At 47.3% G+C, this 14949-nt stretch overlaps 1 protein-coding gene across 4 annotated transcripts in view; it reads right to left on the reverse strand.

The window, feature by feature from the left end:
* Positions 1 to 14949, reverse strand: part of PPP1R3F (protein phosphatase 1 regulatory subunit 3F) — a 16415-nt gene continuing 1466 nt past the window's right edge. The window contains exons 1-4 of one of the 4 annotated variants that reach the window (XM_027533257.1): positions 5612 to 14948; positions 5460 to 5512; positions 5163 to 5242; positions 1 to 1773 (exon numbers count right to left, since the gene is read on the reverse strand). In XM_027533257.1, coding sequence (XP_027389058.1) covers positions 475 to 1773; positions 5163 to 5242; positions 5460 to 5493 — 1413 coding nt within the window. In that variant the 5' untranslated portion in view covers positions 5494 to 5512; positions 5612 to 14948 and the 3' untranslated portion in view covers positions 1 to 474. Of the gene's footprint in view, positions 1774 to 5162; positions 5246 to 5459; positions 5513 to 5611; position 14949 lie in introns of those variants that run through there. The other 3 variants (XM_027533256.1, XM_027533254.1, XM_027533253.1) reach the window with 3 other exon arrangements.

Genomic DNA, 14949 nt, shown 5'->3' on the forward strand with positions numbered 1-14949 from the left:
ATTGTTTCTCATAGAGTTCTATTGCGGCGTATAATAATAGGTACTCTATATAAATTAAATTAAAAATAAAGCTCCAGCAGGTTGCACAGGTTGGCTGTTAATAAATACATCTCTGGGTAATTGTGCCCCAAGACCAGCTCATGACCACTCTCCCTCAACCAGAGAATTATACAAAAATAAATACAGGCTTGAGGGTGGGGTGGGAGGGGAGGACATGCCCAATTCCATTCTGCAAGTTCTTACACCATCCCCGCATGCCACTTCTCTCCACTGGTATCACCACAGGGAACCCCGTGCTCACTGGAGAGCTGAGGGACAAAGAGGTCTCTCTCCAGTCAAGTATTCTCAGAAGCAAAGGACTGTTCACTGAACAGACCACACAACCCATCTGAACCCTCTGGGGGGGGGGGTGATGCAGGGGCTGCCCCTCCCCAGAGAGGGGAAACCTGTTATTGCTCATCTCACAAGCAGCTCCTACAAGAACCAGACCAGAGAGAGGCACAGTGCAAGCACCAGGAGGGACATACCATTGTTCAGAGCCACAGGGACCACCACCAGCACAGCTAGGACCCCCAGAGTCTGGGTCAGGGGTCCCCAGAGCTGGGGAGGCAATACACACATGCTTTCTGCAGGGTCTGCTAGGGTAGGAGACCTCTTTGGGGGTTCAAGGCTTGGGCCTGAACCCCCTTCATCCTGGGGGCTTACATGGGGCCTGGCCAGGCTGGAAGGACAGACTTCAGTCCCTAAGGGACCAAGGAGGGAGAGATCTTGCCGCCCCTGCAGGACCAGAGCAGCTGGCTCCTGGCCAGATATAGAAATCAGCCTGTCTGCCAACTCAGTGGTAAACTCCATCTGGGCTTCTGTGGCACCTGAGGACCCAGTCACCCCAGATATCATCCTACTCACATGCAAAGAGTCAGAGTCCTTGCTCGTCCCCTTCTCTGGAGCCCCACTGAATTGACCCTCTATACCCAGAGCCACAGGGCTGTTACATCCAGAACCCTCCGCCCATGGGAGCCACACATCTCCCATAGTGGATACCAAAGAAGGGGCCCCCGAGAGGATTTCTGGAGGTGATTCCTTAGGGGTGTCCCCTTCTGGGCTGGAGGGTATGATGGAGAGCCCCTCTTCCCCCTCCCCCTCCTCATCAGGGTCCTCGGTGTCCTTGATGAGCTCCACACCACGTCCCAGCCGGGCATAGTGCAGCGTGATCTCCTCAGCCAGGGCACTGTTCAGGGCCCGCTCAGGGCCAGGCCACTTCAAGATCAGGTCGCGGTCTGTGAGTATGCCCAGGGGATGGCTGGGGGACACCCCTCCATCTATGGACCCCTCCCCACCACCTCCCGCCCCACCAGCAGCCACGGCAGCCCGCAGGCGGCTCAGGTGGGACTGGTAGAGCTGCTCCAGCTCCTGGTCGATGGTGTCCTCTCCAAGCAGCTCCTCCAACCCACTCACAACCTCCAGCCCCCCGGGAGGCTTGTCCATGACAGCTCCCACTACGGGCTCCTTTCGGCCCCTTCCATTCTCGCTGGATACTTCCCACGTGGCCTCCATCTGTCGCTGGCTCGGTTCCAGGAGAGGCCCAGCTGCCCCCTCACTTGCATCAGGCCCAGAGGCCTGGTCCCGGGGAGAGCGACCCAGGGCGCAGAGAGAAGAAGAGAGGGGAATCCTGATGGCCGGTGCCTGGGGAACCTCTGTGAAAGTCACAGGCGGGCTGCTTCTGGTGACATCACCTTCCTCTGGGGGTCTGCCAGTCACTGTAACTTCAGAAACCTGGAAACCATGGTGGGAGGTGGGAGCAGAGAGAAAGGGAAGGGAATGAAGAGGCAGGGGAGGCAGGGAAACAAGCAGAGACAATGAGAACTGGTGACAGCCTGCACCCAGCCCCACAAGTGTTTCCAGATGAAAACTCCTTAAAGAACTATAATTTCCTTAACTCCAAAGAGTATGCCTATATTAAAATAGATGGAATAAAAGGGGACTTCCTGCAGATCATAAAGCTGAGCAATTCAGTGGGCACCAATATTTGATGAACAACTATCAGTAAAAACTATTGGTTGACCTCCAAAACATATCCAGGACATCCATATGAATTCATATATTTTCTCTTTAAAAAAAAATTGTATTTCCTAGCACTGTCTTTTGACAAGGCCTAGAAACAATGACCAGTCTAGTAGCAACAAGCATTCCTAGCTCCCAGATCTTGGTTTCTAAATACCATTCTCCACTAAAAGGAATCAGGGATCCTGAAATAAATGACTGTTTTTCAAGTATGGGGCAGGAAAAGTACAAGATGAGGTTGTGACATATTGACATACCAGAATGTAAGAAAGTGCTCAAAGAATGTTGGGGATGTGTCAAAACAAGTCTGGAGCCAATGAAAATAAATTCCCACTGGCCAGAGACAGTTCAACTTAAGCAGTTAAATTTATTATCAAAATAAATAAATAGGTTCAATGGGTTGAAACTCATCAAATATGTTTAAAATTCATGAGTTAATAATATCACCCCAAAACTTAAATCCCTAACTGGTCACCTTTGGTGTTCATTTCTTCTGAAAACTGGTAAATGAAAGGGAAAATTTTAAATATTTATCCAGCTTTCTATACAAACTATATATATCCTCAGTGTATATATGCTCAAGGTAGCCAAATAGTTGATGAGAGAAAGCTTTTCTTTAGAGAAGAATTTCAGCTAATAAATAAAATGGAAATAGAAGTAAACAGAATTGATTCTATTTGAATTACTTTAATAACAGATTTAATAAATGTATTTAATAAAAATTAATAGTTTAATAAATTAATTAAACCTAATATTAGATCAAATAAAATAGAATAAATTAATAAAAATTAAGTAGAAATGTGTTTCCACGTGGATGCAATCAGCCAAATCCAGACTGTGGGAAACTCTATAGGACAAACAAGTCTTCGTCAACAAACAATTTTACAACTGTAAAATAGATTTAAAATTCTAAAAAGACTCATCAACCAAATGCAATGTGTTGACCTTGTTTGAACCCTAAAACACTTACAATATAAGGAAATTTGAACACTGACCAAATATTTGGTAATACTAAGGAATTACTGTTAATCTTCTGAGGGGGAATGATGTATTGTGGGGTTTTTTTTTTTTTTTTTTTTTTGAGTGCTTAATTTTCTGAAATACAAACTGAAGTATTTGTGGATGACATAATGTCTAAATCTTCTCCAAAATAATTTCATAGGGAAGGCGAGAAGAAGGGGTGGGTGGAGTATAGAAAAAGTAGGAATGGATGTGCTAAAATTTGTTGAAGCTGGGTGATAAGTATATGTGGGTTCCTTATACTGCTGCTGCTGCTGCTAAGTCACCTCAGTCGTGTCCGACTCTGTGTGACCCCATAGACGGCAGCCCACCAGGCTCCCCCATCCCTGGGATTCTCCAGGCAAGAACACTGGAGTGGGTTGCCATTTCCTTCTCCAATGCATGAAGTGAAAAGTGAAAGGGAAGTCGCTCAGTCGTGTCCGACTCTTAGCGACCCCACGGACTGCAGCCTACCAGGCTCCTCCATCCATGGGATTTTCCAGGCAAGAGTACTGGAGTGGGGTGCCATCACCTTATCCGTTCCTTATACTAGTTTCCTTATTATTATTATTATTATTATTATTTTGGCTGCTCCTATGGCATGCAGAGGAGAAGGCAATGGCATCCCACTCCAGTACTCTTGCTTGGAGAATCCCATGGACGGAGGAGCCTGTTGGGCTGCAGTCCATGGGGTTGCTAAGAGTCGGACACGACTGAGCGACTTCAATTTCACTTTTCACTTTCATGCATTGGAGAAGGAAATGGCAACCCGCCCCGGTGTTCTTGCCTGGAGAATCCCAGGGACGGGGGAGCCTGGTGGGCTGCCGTCTATGGGGTCGCACAGAGTCGGACATGACTGAAGTGACTTAGCATAGCATGGCATGCAGAATCTTAATTTCACCGACCAGGGATCAAACCCACACCCTGTGCAGTGGAAGCATGGAATCCTAACCACTGGACTGCCAGGGAATTCCTGGTTGCTTTACTTTGATACGCTTGAAAATCTTTGTATTAAAAAGTTAACACACACACACACACACTTACATCTCTAGAATCTCTCTCTCTCCCTGCCAGCACCAGCATCATTCACCTGGACCACTGCAGTAACCTCCTCTTCCTAAGGGTCCCCCAGCTTCTGCCCTCAACCCCACGGTCTATTTTCCTCAAAGCAGCCAGAGGGAACCAGCTAAACCCTAAGTCAGATCACAGCCCCACTCTGTTCCCCTGCCATTTAGAGTAAAAGCCAGAGTCCTCTCCACAGCCCATGAGGTCCCACACAATCTGTCCTCCCCAACCTCCCCCACCTCACCTCCTGCCGCTCCCCTGCACTCACTCTGCCCCTCTGCACTGACCTCCTTGCTGCTCCTCACACATATTAGCCACAGCCCCGGTTGGGGACTTTGCACTAGCCTGAGATGTTCTTCCCTTAGTTATCCACATGCCTCACTATTTCACTTTCTTCAGCTCTTCACTCAAATCTCACTGACCACTAAGGCCTTCCCTGGCCACCCAATCTGAAGTTGCAAACATCTCCCCTCCTCTAAACCCCCCTCCCACACACACACCAACATACTCTCTCTCTTTATCCCTTTATTTTTTTCCTTAGCACTCATCATCTAAAATACCATATTTTTAAAATTTGTTTTTTAATTGGTAAAATACCATACATTTTAACTACTACTTTGTTTTATTATGTCTCACTCCACTAAAATGTAAGTAAGCCCCATGAAGACAGTGTTTTTGGTCATTACTGTGTAACCAGTGTCCATAACAGTGCTTGGCACAGAGCAAGCACTCAATAAATATTTGCTAAGCAAATGACATTTCTATAAGCCCAAATAACTGCATTCTACTGTTCTGCCACCAAGTTCTGACTTGGGGGTCTCCCCCAACTCAGTGGACATTAGTTTGAGCAAAATCCGAGAGATAGTGAAGGACAGGGAAGCCCGGTGTGCTGCAGTCCATGGGGTCTCAAAGAGTCGGACACCACTTAGCGACTAAACAGCAACAAACTTCTACCTAGGGTTGACCCAGAGCAAGTCAGCCCCCACCACCCAGCCTCTCATTGGGCCGTTCATCCAGAGGCTGCCAGGTCTGCTTACCTGAAGTGTCATCTGGGGCCATGGACGGAGAGGTGTGGGGGCCACCAAGGGACCCACTGTCTCCTGGACATCAGGACGCTCTGCTGGAAAGAGGAGGACAGCGTTGGGGCCAGGCAAGTATATGAACTGGCCTGGTTTGATTAAGAAAATATATGCTTCTAGCCAGTTGTCAGATTTGCCTCTGAAGCTTTCTGTGACAATCTAAGGCAGAGGGTGCCTCTTAATTTATGGAGAAAGAAGAGAAAGATAGAAATAGTAAATATAAGCTAAAACTCCCACAGCCTGCCAATTGCTTACCCACAGCAGGGGTATTATCGTCCGCACTCTTCATCTTCAGCTCTTCGTTAGGCCTGTGGGGCGGAGGAGAGAATGCATGGATCTGATGCCCTGAAAGGCCAGTTCTGCCACCTACCGGCACTTTCTGAGCCTCTCTGCTGGGCCACCCTCACCTGATAGCTGCAGTTTCTCTTCTGCTGTCTCTCTCTATCCTCTGGTCATAAAGTCTACACACTCACTGTAGAAAACTGACGAAATACAGGAACGTGTAAAGAAGCAGGAGGAAAGTCATGCATCAGCCAGAGGCAACCACCATTACTGTTCTGGAAAATTTCATTCCACACATTCTACGAATCATTTAGATTCTACAGGCATAATTTTGCAGCTGGTTTTGTCCACTTAACAGTAAGAAGCAGAATTATATACTTTTGTAACCATCTGAAATGGCTGTTTACTGCTCCTATCACATGGGCTGACCTTAATGTACATAGCCATTCCCTTCCTACTGGGCAGCTAGGTTATTTCTTTCATCTTGCTCTGGCAAAGCAGACTTCAGCAGACATCATTGCTACTGCTAAGTCACTTTAGTCGTGTCCGACTCTGTGCGACCCCGTAGACCGCAGCCCACCAGGCTCCCGTCCCTGGGATTCTCCAGGCAAGAATACTGGAGTGGGTTGCCAGGACATAGCTTTGGATTATTTCTCTAGGGTATATTTCTGGCTGTGGAGGAAACCATCTTTTCCAAGAAATGGCAAGTGAGGACTGTGGGGCACAGGAAACAGCAACAGGAAGGAAGGAAGCAAATGGAAAACAGGAAGGTCAGAAGAAAAGGCAGTTATTTGAGGTTGCAGAGGCCTAGGTCCCTCTGCCAACCCTCCACCCACTGCTGTATCAGCCTGGCAGGATACTTAAACTTCCTGAACCTCACCCTCCTCATCTTAAAACGGAGCACAGAGGAGCCAGGATGTATACACCAAACACAGAGCAGTCATGGGAAATGAGGACTTCAAGCCAGACACCAGGGCCTGGCACAGAGCAGGGGCTGAATAGATATTTTTTTGGTCTTTTCCTCCTTTGCCAGGCAAGTCTGACCCCAAGGTCTGAGTAGCAGAAACCAAGTGTATTTCACCCAGTCCCTACCACAAGTGAGGGCATGAGGATCATGCGGAAATCATTGTTCTCATGAGTATCAGCTGTTTCCAATGAGGGAACCATTAACTAAAATCATACGGAGATCTGAGAAGAGCTGAAGCAATAGCTCAGGGCTTTTTTCTTTCTAAGAAGTACAGTATGATATTGACACTTCCGGAAGTGGTTGCAACTTTTTTGAAAACATATAATCAATTATCTTCACAATTACCTACAGAAACAGAATTATCACTAGCTGACCTGAATATAGTGCTTACTATGGTACTTCGTAGCATAGCTTCACATAGCTTCACATGTATTCACTTAATTCTCATGAGAACCCTATGAGATACTTTTATTCTTTTGAAGTAGACAGTATTATCCTTATCTTACAGATGATGAAACAGAAGCCAAGTAAACAGCTCAGTCATGCAGTGAAGATAGAAACATAGGCCTTTCAGCTCCTAAGTCTGTGCTCTCAACCAACAAACTGATGAGGGAGGCTGGGATCTTACCACAGCCCCATCTCCAATCCTTTCCAGAGTAGATAGGAAGCAGCAATAATGGACAAGATCCCTCCCTCCATCTTCATTCAAGCTTTGCTTTCGATCTGCCTTTTGCCCACACTGTCATTCCCAGTTTCCCTGCCTTTGTGGGACATGTGGCTAGAAGACCACCAGACACAGAAATGGCTGAAAGAACTGCTTTTTATTAGCACCCTTGGGGAGGGTGCTAATATAAAGCTTGAACAATGCACATGGATCTAGAGTCTGGAAGATCCAGAAAGGACCATCTGTCCTTCTCCACAGACTGGGGCTCACATCTCCCAGAATCAGAGACTACAGGGCATGGAGTGGGTGACTTTAGGAGCTCAGCCATCATCTCCTGTACTTCATGGATGAGAATGGGGGATTTGGAGCAAACTGGCTTGGTCCTGCACCAGTCCCTTGAGTAGGCTGAAAATCCAGGTCTTTGGATTTGTGGCCCAACACAAATTCTGCTGACTTCTTTGGCTAATGTAGTCCTTCATTAAAGAAAATGTCATCTTTCCAGGGTCTTCTCAAGCATCCTTAAGACCCACAAACAGAGAGGCAACCCTCCTTCCAGGGCAGGACTAAGCCAGCCTTCCCCTGCCATCTGGCCCAGTGCATGTACACAACAATCAGACTTCTAAAAGCCACTCCAGAGCCTTGGGTATATATGAGAGATAAGAGGGGGAACACAGGATGCAGCAAACAGCAAGGAAAGAACTCCACGGTCCATTTGAAGGAAGAGAGAGAAGAAAAACAAAGACATAACAATCCTTCTGCCCCTAGAACATCTCTTCCACAGCCAGGGAAGGTGAGAAGAGGGGGGACATCCAAAAACTGGGTCAAGCAATTCAGCCAATCCCAAGATCCACGAAGTCAGCAGAAGTACACAGTTCATTCTCCCTTCCTCTGACGTCAAAGAAATGAAAGCAGGAGGCACAAACATCGTTCTCCTCCTCCACCGTGGACCCTTTTCACTGATACACTTAAGTCATGTGAAAACCTTCATATCTATCCTTCTAAGCAATACCCTTCCTTTTGCAGAAACTGTTTGCAAATGCAGAAACTGAGGCTCAAGGAACTCTCTATACACACTAACTACTAACTACACACCACTCTGATAACATCCAAAGAGGGTTCCATTTTGAAGACAGTTTGAAACTTTGGGCCTTAAAAAAAAAAAAAAAAAAAAAACACTATCCTTGAACTGTCTTTCACAGTAAATATTTGGAGGCAGCTAGGATTTCAATCAAAAGGAGGATAGTAAAAGAAATGGGAGTACAAATGTATACTGACTCAATAATCGGTAACAGAGAAGAGGGGTTCTTAGAAAACTGGAGAGGGAGATTAAGAACAAAACTGTACCTCCAGTGTGCTTGCTAATTTTTGAGAAGGAAACCTGCCCTTTTGGCACCAACCCCACACATGCCACATGGTATCACCTTAAGGGTTATGAGCAGTCACAAGCGGGAGCACACAGATCAGGGGGCATCTTGGGTGCTCTTCTGGGTGCTCTCCTGACAGCTAGTCAAGACAGTGTGGCCTAGAAGGGGCCATGTCAGGCCTGCACGCCTGTCTCCTGGGCCTGAGAAGTCTTCCTGCCATCAGGAGACTCAGTGGCCTCTGACCTGATGGCAGCTGAGACTGGGGGTGGGGTTTCTGAAAGAGCTGCTGGGGACCCCAGCCTAGGCCAGCCAAGACAGAACAAAAAAAGTGCATCGTCACAGTGAGTGAGCAAGTGATGGCTGACAACCCCTGTGGACAACCATGGAGAAGAGCAAAGCAGACTTTTAGGGATGTCACATCACTGCCGCCACCACCCAAGTCCTCTGAGAGCACCCCCAACACTCGTGTTTTCAAAGAACCTGGCCAGCCCAAAGTGGGTCATGCAATGAAACCCAAAGGGAAACTCAGCAGACCCCAGCTCCCATGCAGTCAGCCCAAAGATAATGCTGACTCTCCAAGGGGACAGGTGGCTTTGGAAACTTGCCCAAGATACTTGGAATCCCAGTTACCCTGAGCCATCTGCTTTCTGAAAAGAATGGGGTTTGAAGGAGGCTGAGAAAGCCAAGTTATGTGGGGCACTGCTTTGCCTTCCCCAGCTGTGTGTGTCAGTTCTGGAACTTACGGACAACCCAATAGGGTGGAGGGAGGAAGCTCAGCAGTTTATTGTGCTATGAGTTTCTGTTAAAGCAATGCCTCTATTCACTTCGCAGTGACCCACAGTGAGATACATTTTACATCATAACCCAGTACACGCTCATACATGTGTAAATATATAGACATATACCTGAAAACCAGTTGTTCTTTGAACACTTACCTTTACTACATGTTGTGATGCACTCATTATTTTCTATGCTGTTTTTTAATGTTTGTTGGAATCGAGTAAACTGATCTCACATCTCAATAAAGGGTCATGACATGTAGTTTTGAATAACCCCAGCTCTACCACCTACCAGCTGTGTGACCTAGAGCAAGTTATTTAACCTCTCTGTGCCTCAGTTTCCTCATTGTGAAGAGGGTGTAATAGTAATACCTACCTCAGAGAGCTGTTTGGCAGATTGAGGAAATATTTTGAAATTGCCTTTAAAGTGCTTAACCAACAGTACTCCCCTCCAAATTCCCACTAAAAGAAACTGAGGCTCTAAAGAGGAAGGAAACTTGCCCAGCTGGTAAGACCCATCACCCAGCCTGGCACAGCAGTTGAGAACTGGGGTGCCAGAGCAGGAGCTCCCAGCTCAGATCCCAGCTGTACCATTTTCATAAAATGTGGCCTCAGGCCCACATCCTTGACCATGATGCCCTACTAGTTTTCCATGGAATAAAAGAGGATCACTTTCCCACTAAAATCCTCACTTTCTAGACAACTAAGATGACCCCTGGCCCATCCTGTTTCAACTTTGATTGTTCTGATGTCCCAACTGCTAACTCGGATAGCAAGTCAGGTCCCCATTCATTCGCCTACAGGTACACCTAAAAATCATGGAGGCCTTACTGTGCATCAGCCCAGGGACAGACCCTGGAGACAAAATGGTGAGCAAATCCGACTAGGAGGCTTACAATTCAGTGTGCAGGAATATATCAAAAAAAGATACTCACACTCATTCTTTCAACAAACATTTATTGAGCACCTGTTAAGTGCCAGGCACTGTGACAGGCCCTGTGGGAATACAGTGGTGAACAAAAGCAGACCATGTCCCTACCCCTCACGGAGCTTACAGTCTAGCAGGGCAGAAAGGGTCATCCAATAATCCCCTAATGAACGTCTCACTACAAACTGAGGCCAGGGCCTTCAGAAAAGGAAAGAATGCCCTAGAACAAGGGGCCTTGGCCCAGACTACAGGATCAGAGAGGGCTTAGGATGCTTAGAAGAAAAATGAGCAATGGAGGGGTTGGGGAGTAAGGGGCTGCTCAGGACTCTATGGAAGAGGTGATGGAGTCAATCTTGAATGAGGAGAGTTTGAGGCATCTTTGGGACATCAGCCAAGTAGAGGTACTGAGTTAATATATATGAGGCTGAAGAAAAGAGCAGAGAGAAAGAGAAGAGCCAGAGTTCAGAGGAAATGCAGCAGAGGGTGGTCCCAAGGCAAGGAAAGAAAGTATTTTAAATAGGAGTGTTCAACCACTTCAAGAAAACAAAAACACCCCTTTGGAATCTGGTAGATGCAGGGGCAGGAGTGGAGAGGTGTAGGTACCTCTTCAGAGACGGGTCAACAGTGAAGGGGAGAAGGGTGACTGGGTGCTAGCCAGGAGCAGCATGGACAGAAGTAAGGTCAAATGACATATGGTTAAGACAGTAGAGACGCTGGCATGTATAAAGGCCAATAGAGAGGCTCAGCCAAGGAGGGCAGTGAAAAGCTGCCAGAAGAGAAAGTGTAACTGATTATGTCAGGTTCTGGAGCAAGGTGCGGAAAAATGGAACACAGAGTGTAAGCAGGGGACTGGCCTAAGGGAGGAAACACAAAGGTGGGAAATCAGTTTGCAGGCTTGGGGGCTACAAGTCGTAGGGAGTTCCACTCTTATGGTTTCTACTTGTTTTTTTGAAGCAGGAAGTCTGAAGGTAAAGAACATTCAAAAGAGTCACTTTAGGGACAAGACAAGAGTGGCTCAGAATAAAGTAGGACTGCCAGGCAAGGTGGAAAGTGATCCTGGATCTGTGGAAATGCTCATCTGCTCTGCTATATGACAGTCTCTATCAGGGCTTGCCTGCTTGGCTGATCAGTGCTATAAAAAGACCTGGGCCTGAGGTCACTGGGACGGACAGGCTTCCAGGAGGGGAATTGAAGGATCAAAATGAGGAGCTGCAAGGGGCACAGGACCAACATTCTTGGTGAGGGAAACAGCAGGGACAAAGGCTCTGAGGCAGGAAAGGGCAAAGCACCTTGCAAAGACCCCAGTGATAGAAGCTCAGAAGGCAAAGGATGGTGTGAGGTGAAACAAGTAGACCTGGAGGCCAGACTGGGGGAGAAGGCAGGAGGTGCTCAAAGGACATGCTGAGGCCTTCCTTGTCTTTATTTTTAAGAGGAACAGGACACTTCCCAAGGGTGTAAGCCGAGGCAGACCTGGAAGACTCTCCTCCCCACACCGGCCCTGGGATTCTGGACTCTGGGAGCCTCAGTTTGCTCATCCAGAAAAGAAGGATCAAAACAGTCTTTCTCACAGAGAACGTTGAAAGGGTTAGATAAGACTGTGCACGCAAATACTCCGCAGGGTCTCTGCCAGATCTTGTTCAACAAGCCCTCCATCCCTGCCCCTCCCACCCAGTTCCACCACCAACCCTTTGACAACTTAGCACCAGTCTGCAGTTTTTGCCCTATTTGAACCTAGCACTGTGCCCAGCACATGGCAGGCCTTCAATAAATGCTTGCTGATGGGTCATCTCTAAGCCTGAGGGTTATCAGAAGCCTAGTCCAGCAACTTGAGGAATGCAGCCATTTCAGTTTCTGAGCTGTATCCCAAGGGCTAGCACAGACTTCTCCCATGCCCCAACATGATGTGGCTGTGCTGGTGCACAATAGGCCTGGAGCCAACACTTTCTGAATGGCAAGCCATCTATGACAGGGCTCCCGCAGAAGGCTAGCCCCTAAGATCCTCTACCATCTCCTAAGAGGGCTGGGTCGCAGGGAGTGGCTGTTCTTCAACAGCGCTCCATGTCACCGGCAGCACCCAGGTTTTAAAACAATAATAAGTTGAAATGTACTCGCCAAGAAAGCCACCGACCTACAAAGAAAATCTTATCACTGATCATCGCTGATCTTGCAGTGAGCACCAACCTCCCCTTTGCAAGAGCTGAGATCAAGATAAAGAAGCTATCAAAAGCCATCTGCCCACTTAAAATAATATCACAAGTCATGTTAGGAACCACAGACCTGGGGCCAGATACCAAAACAATTGTCTGAACGGGCCGCTTCAATTTCTCCTTAAAACCACCCATGTATTTTTAAAAGAAAAACACCCTCTCCACCCACCTTGGCCCTGCAAGCTTTTGATTTCTCTGTTCCCTTCCTTTCACACTCTAAAATGACCAAACTCTGCTACCCAAACTGTCGCGTCTTAGACAGAGCTCCCACGACAGCTGCCTGGGATGACGACTTGGGAAAACTGACAGAAATGAGGGTGATTCTGGGGCACTGGAACAACTCAATTATCTTGATCTAGGTGATGGTTTCACAAAGGCATACATATGTAAAAATCTATTGAGTTTTACACTTAAGATCAATAAAGAATAAAAAAGATAAAAGGAAAGCAAGACATGCTGGAAACACAGAAACACCAGGAGTAAAATGTAGAATTTGCCCGGAATCCTATCAGGCCTTCAAGAGGAACAGTAGTTTTTTAAAAGGTCCCTACCTCTCCTCCCTGGTCCTGTCACTCACTAGCTGAGTATACTTGAACAAGTTGGCTCACTTCTCTGAACTACCTCAGTTTTCCCCTCTGTTAAATGGGCATAATCATAGCATCTACAGCACACAGCATGCACAGTAGGACTAAAGAGAGAACAAACTCGAAGCTCTCACAGAGATCAGTAAATGCTGGCCACTGTCAATCTTTCGAAGCTGCCACTATGCTTCAGTTACCTTGCCCATGCTTGCTGCATCCAATCCAAGCACCAAAGTGACTGTCACATCCCTTTAGCAGATGGGAAAACTGAGGCTCACAGATGAAGAAACTGATGCAAGGCTACACAGCTGATGACAGGCAGAGCAGAGATGGGGAACAGAATCCAAGAAACCATCTGTGATTCCCTAAGTATTAATACTGACACCTATATGGCCCCACTAAAAGCCAGGCTCAGTTCCGAATGCTCTTACTTGTCTCCTGTGAAGCAGGTGCAATAATTATGTTTTCCAGATGAGAGTACTGAGGCACAGTGCAGTGAGATGAGTTGCCCAAGGTCACAAGGCTAATAGACAGGACCAGGATTTGAACTCAGGCACTGATGTCAGAATCCACTCACCGCTCAGCCTTGCTGCTTGCCCTGTTCAAGTTACTGTGAGGCTCACTGGTTGGTAAGTGGGTACTTGTCTGCTTGCTCACTTACCCAGGCACATCTGCGCACCAGACCCAAGCTAGACCTTTCAAACCACTCACAGCCTAAGACTTTGCCAGAATCATAAACATCTTGCTGCAGCCAGAGGCTTCTGATCAAGCATATACAAGATCCAAAAAGCATTTTCCCACTCCAATTTCCAGTCCTCCAAAGAGTGGGGAAATGCATGCATTTCCCACAAGTGCACAAAGAACCTACTTATCCCAGGTTAGACTTAGGTGGCTCCCCTCAAAATCAGGCCTAGCTGCTACTCTTGAAGAACTCGCGACTTGATAGGAGAATCTTACATCAAGACCTCCTGGGGTTAACGGGTTCATTCTCCCAGGACCTGAATGGTCCGTCACAGGTGGTACAGCAAAAACAAAGATCAAGAGCTTCCAGTCCAGGCCCATCTGGTTCTGCCTCTGCCAGAGGCACTGCTTGCCTGTGAAAGCAGGGGCGCAGCCCCTCAAGTCCACAGGAGATATCAGACTATATTAGAGCGAAGCAGGAAAGAGTGCACAGGCTTCAAGGTCAGACATGGCTGAACTGGAAAAGCCAGGCACCATCACTTCCTCAACCAGTTTCTCCCTCTGGAACCCTGGCCTCCTGCTCCATCAAATGGGGATCAGATTCCCCGCCTCCCACTGGCAACGCCCTTGGTCCACACTACCATATCACTGCAGTTCTCTTCACTCCAGCACATTATCCTTCATTCATACCAGATACATTTCCAGCTCAGGACCTTTGCACTTGCTGTTCTCGCTCCCTAAAACACCCTTGCTCCCGTCATATGTGCATAGCTATTCCTCTTTATCATTCAGAGCTCAGTTAAAACAGCACCTCCTCAGAAAGTCCTCCCTGTTCCCTTTTCTACAACCCCCCCGTATCTGTACATAACTCTTTACCAGCATCCAGGATTCACTCCCTCAAAGGCCCTCCCCAAACATCCTGCCTAAAGCAGCTATTCCCTCCCAAACTATCCCCCTACTCTATTTTACTTTTCTCTCAGCAGTTAATCTTATCCTATGTATCTTATATACCTGTGGGTTTTTTTCAAACCATGCTTATAAAAGCTTGTATGAACCTTGAGGGCAGGGAAGATGTCTGTCTTGTTCAGGGCTTTACAGTGGACCTCAATAAATCAATGAAACCCCAGTAATTAAAACACGGCCTAGCACATGTTTGGTCTCCATTACTCTTTGACTAACTGACTGAACGTGCCCTCCTCCCTGTCCTGGACAGGCCTGAGGGTTGTTGGAATGCTTGTCCTCCATCCTAAACACAGCCCTGCGTTGGCGGAGGTGGCGCTGGCAGACATTAC

The sequence above is a fragment of the Bos indicus x Bos taurus genome, chromosome X (assembly GCF_003369695.1).
Source record: "Bos indicus x Bos taurus breed Angus x Brahman F1 hybrid chromosome X, Bos_hybrid_MaternalHap_v2.0, whole genome shotgun sequence".
In the NCBI taxonomy this organism is placed as follows: Eukaryota; Metazoa; Chordata; class Mammalia; order Artiodactyla; family Bovidae; genus Bos; species Bos indicus x Bos taurus.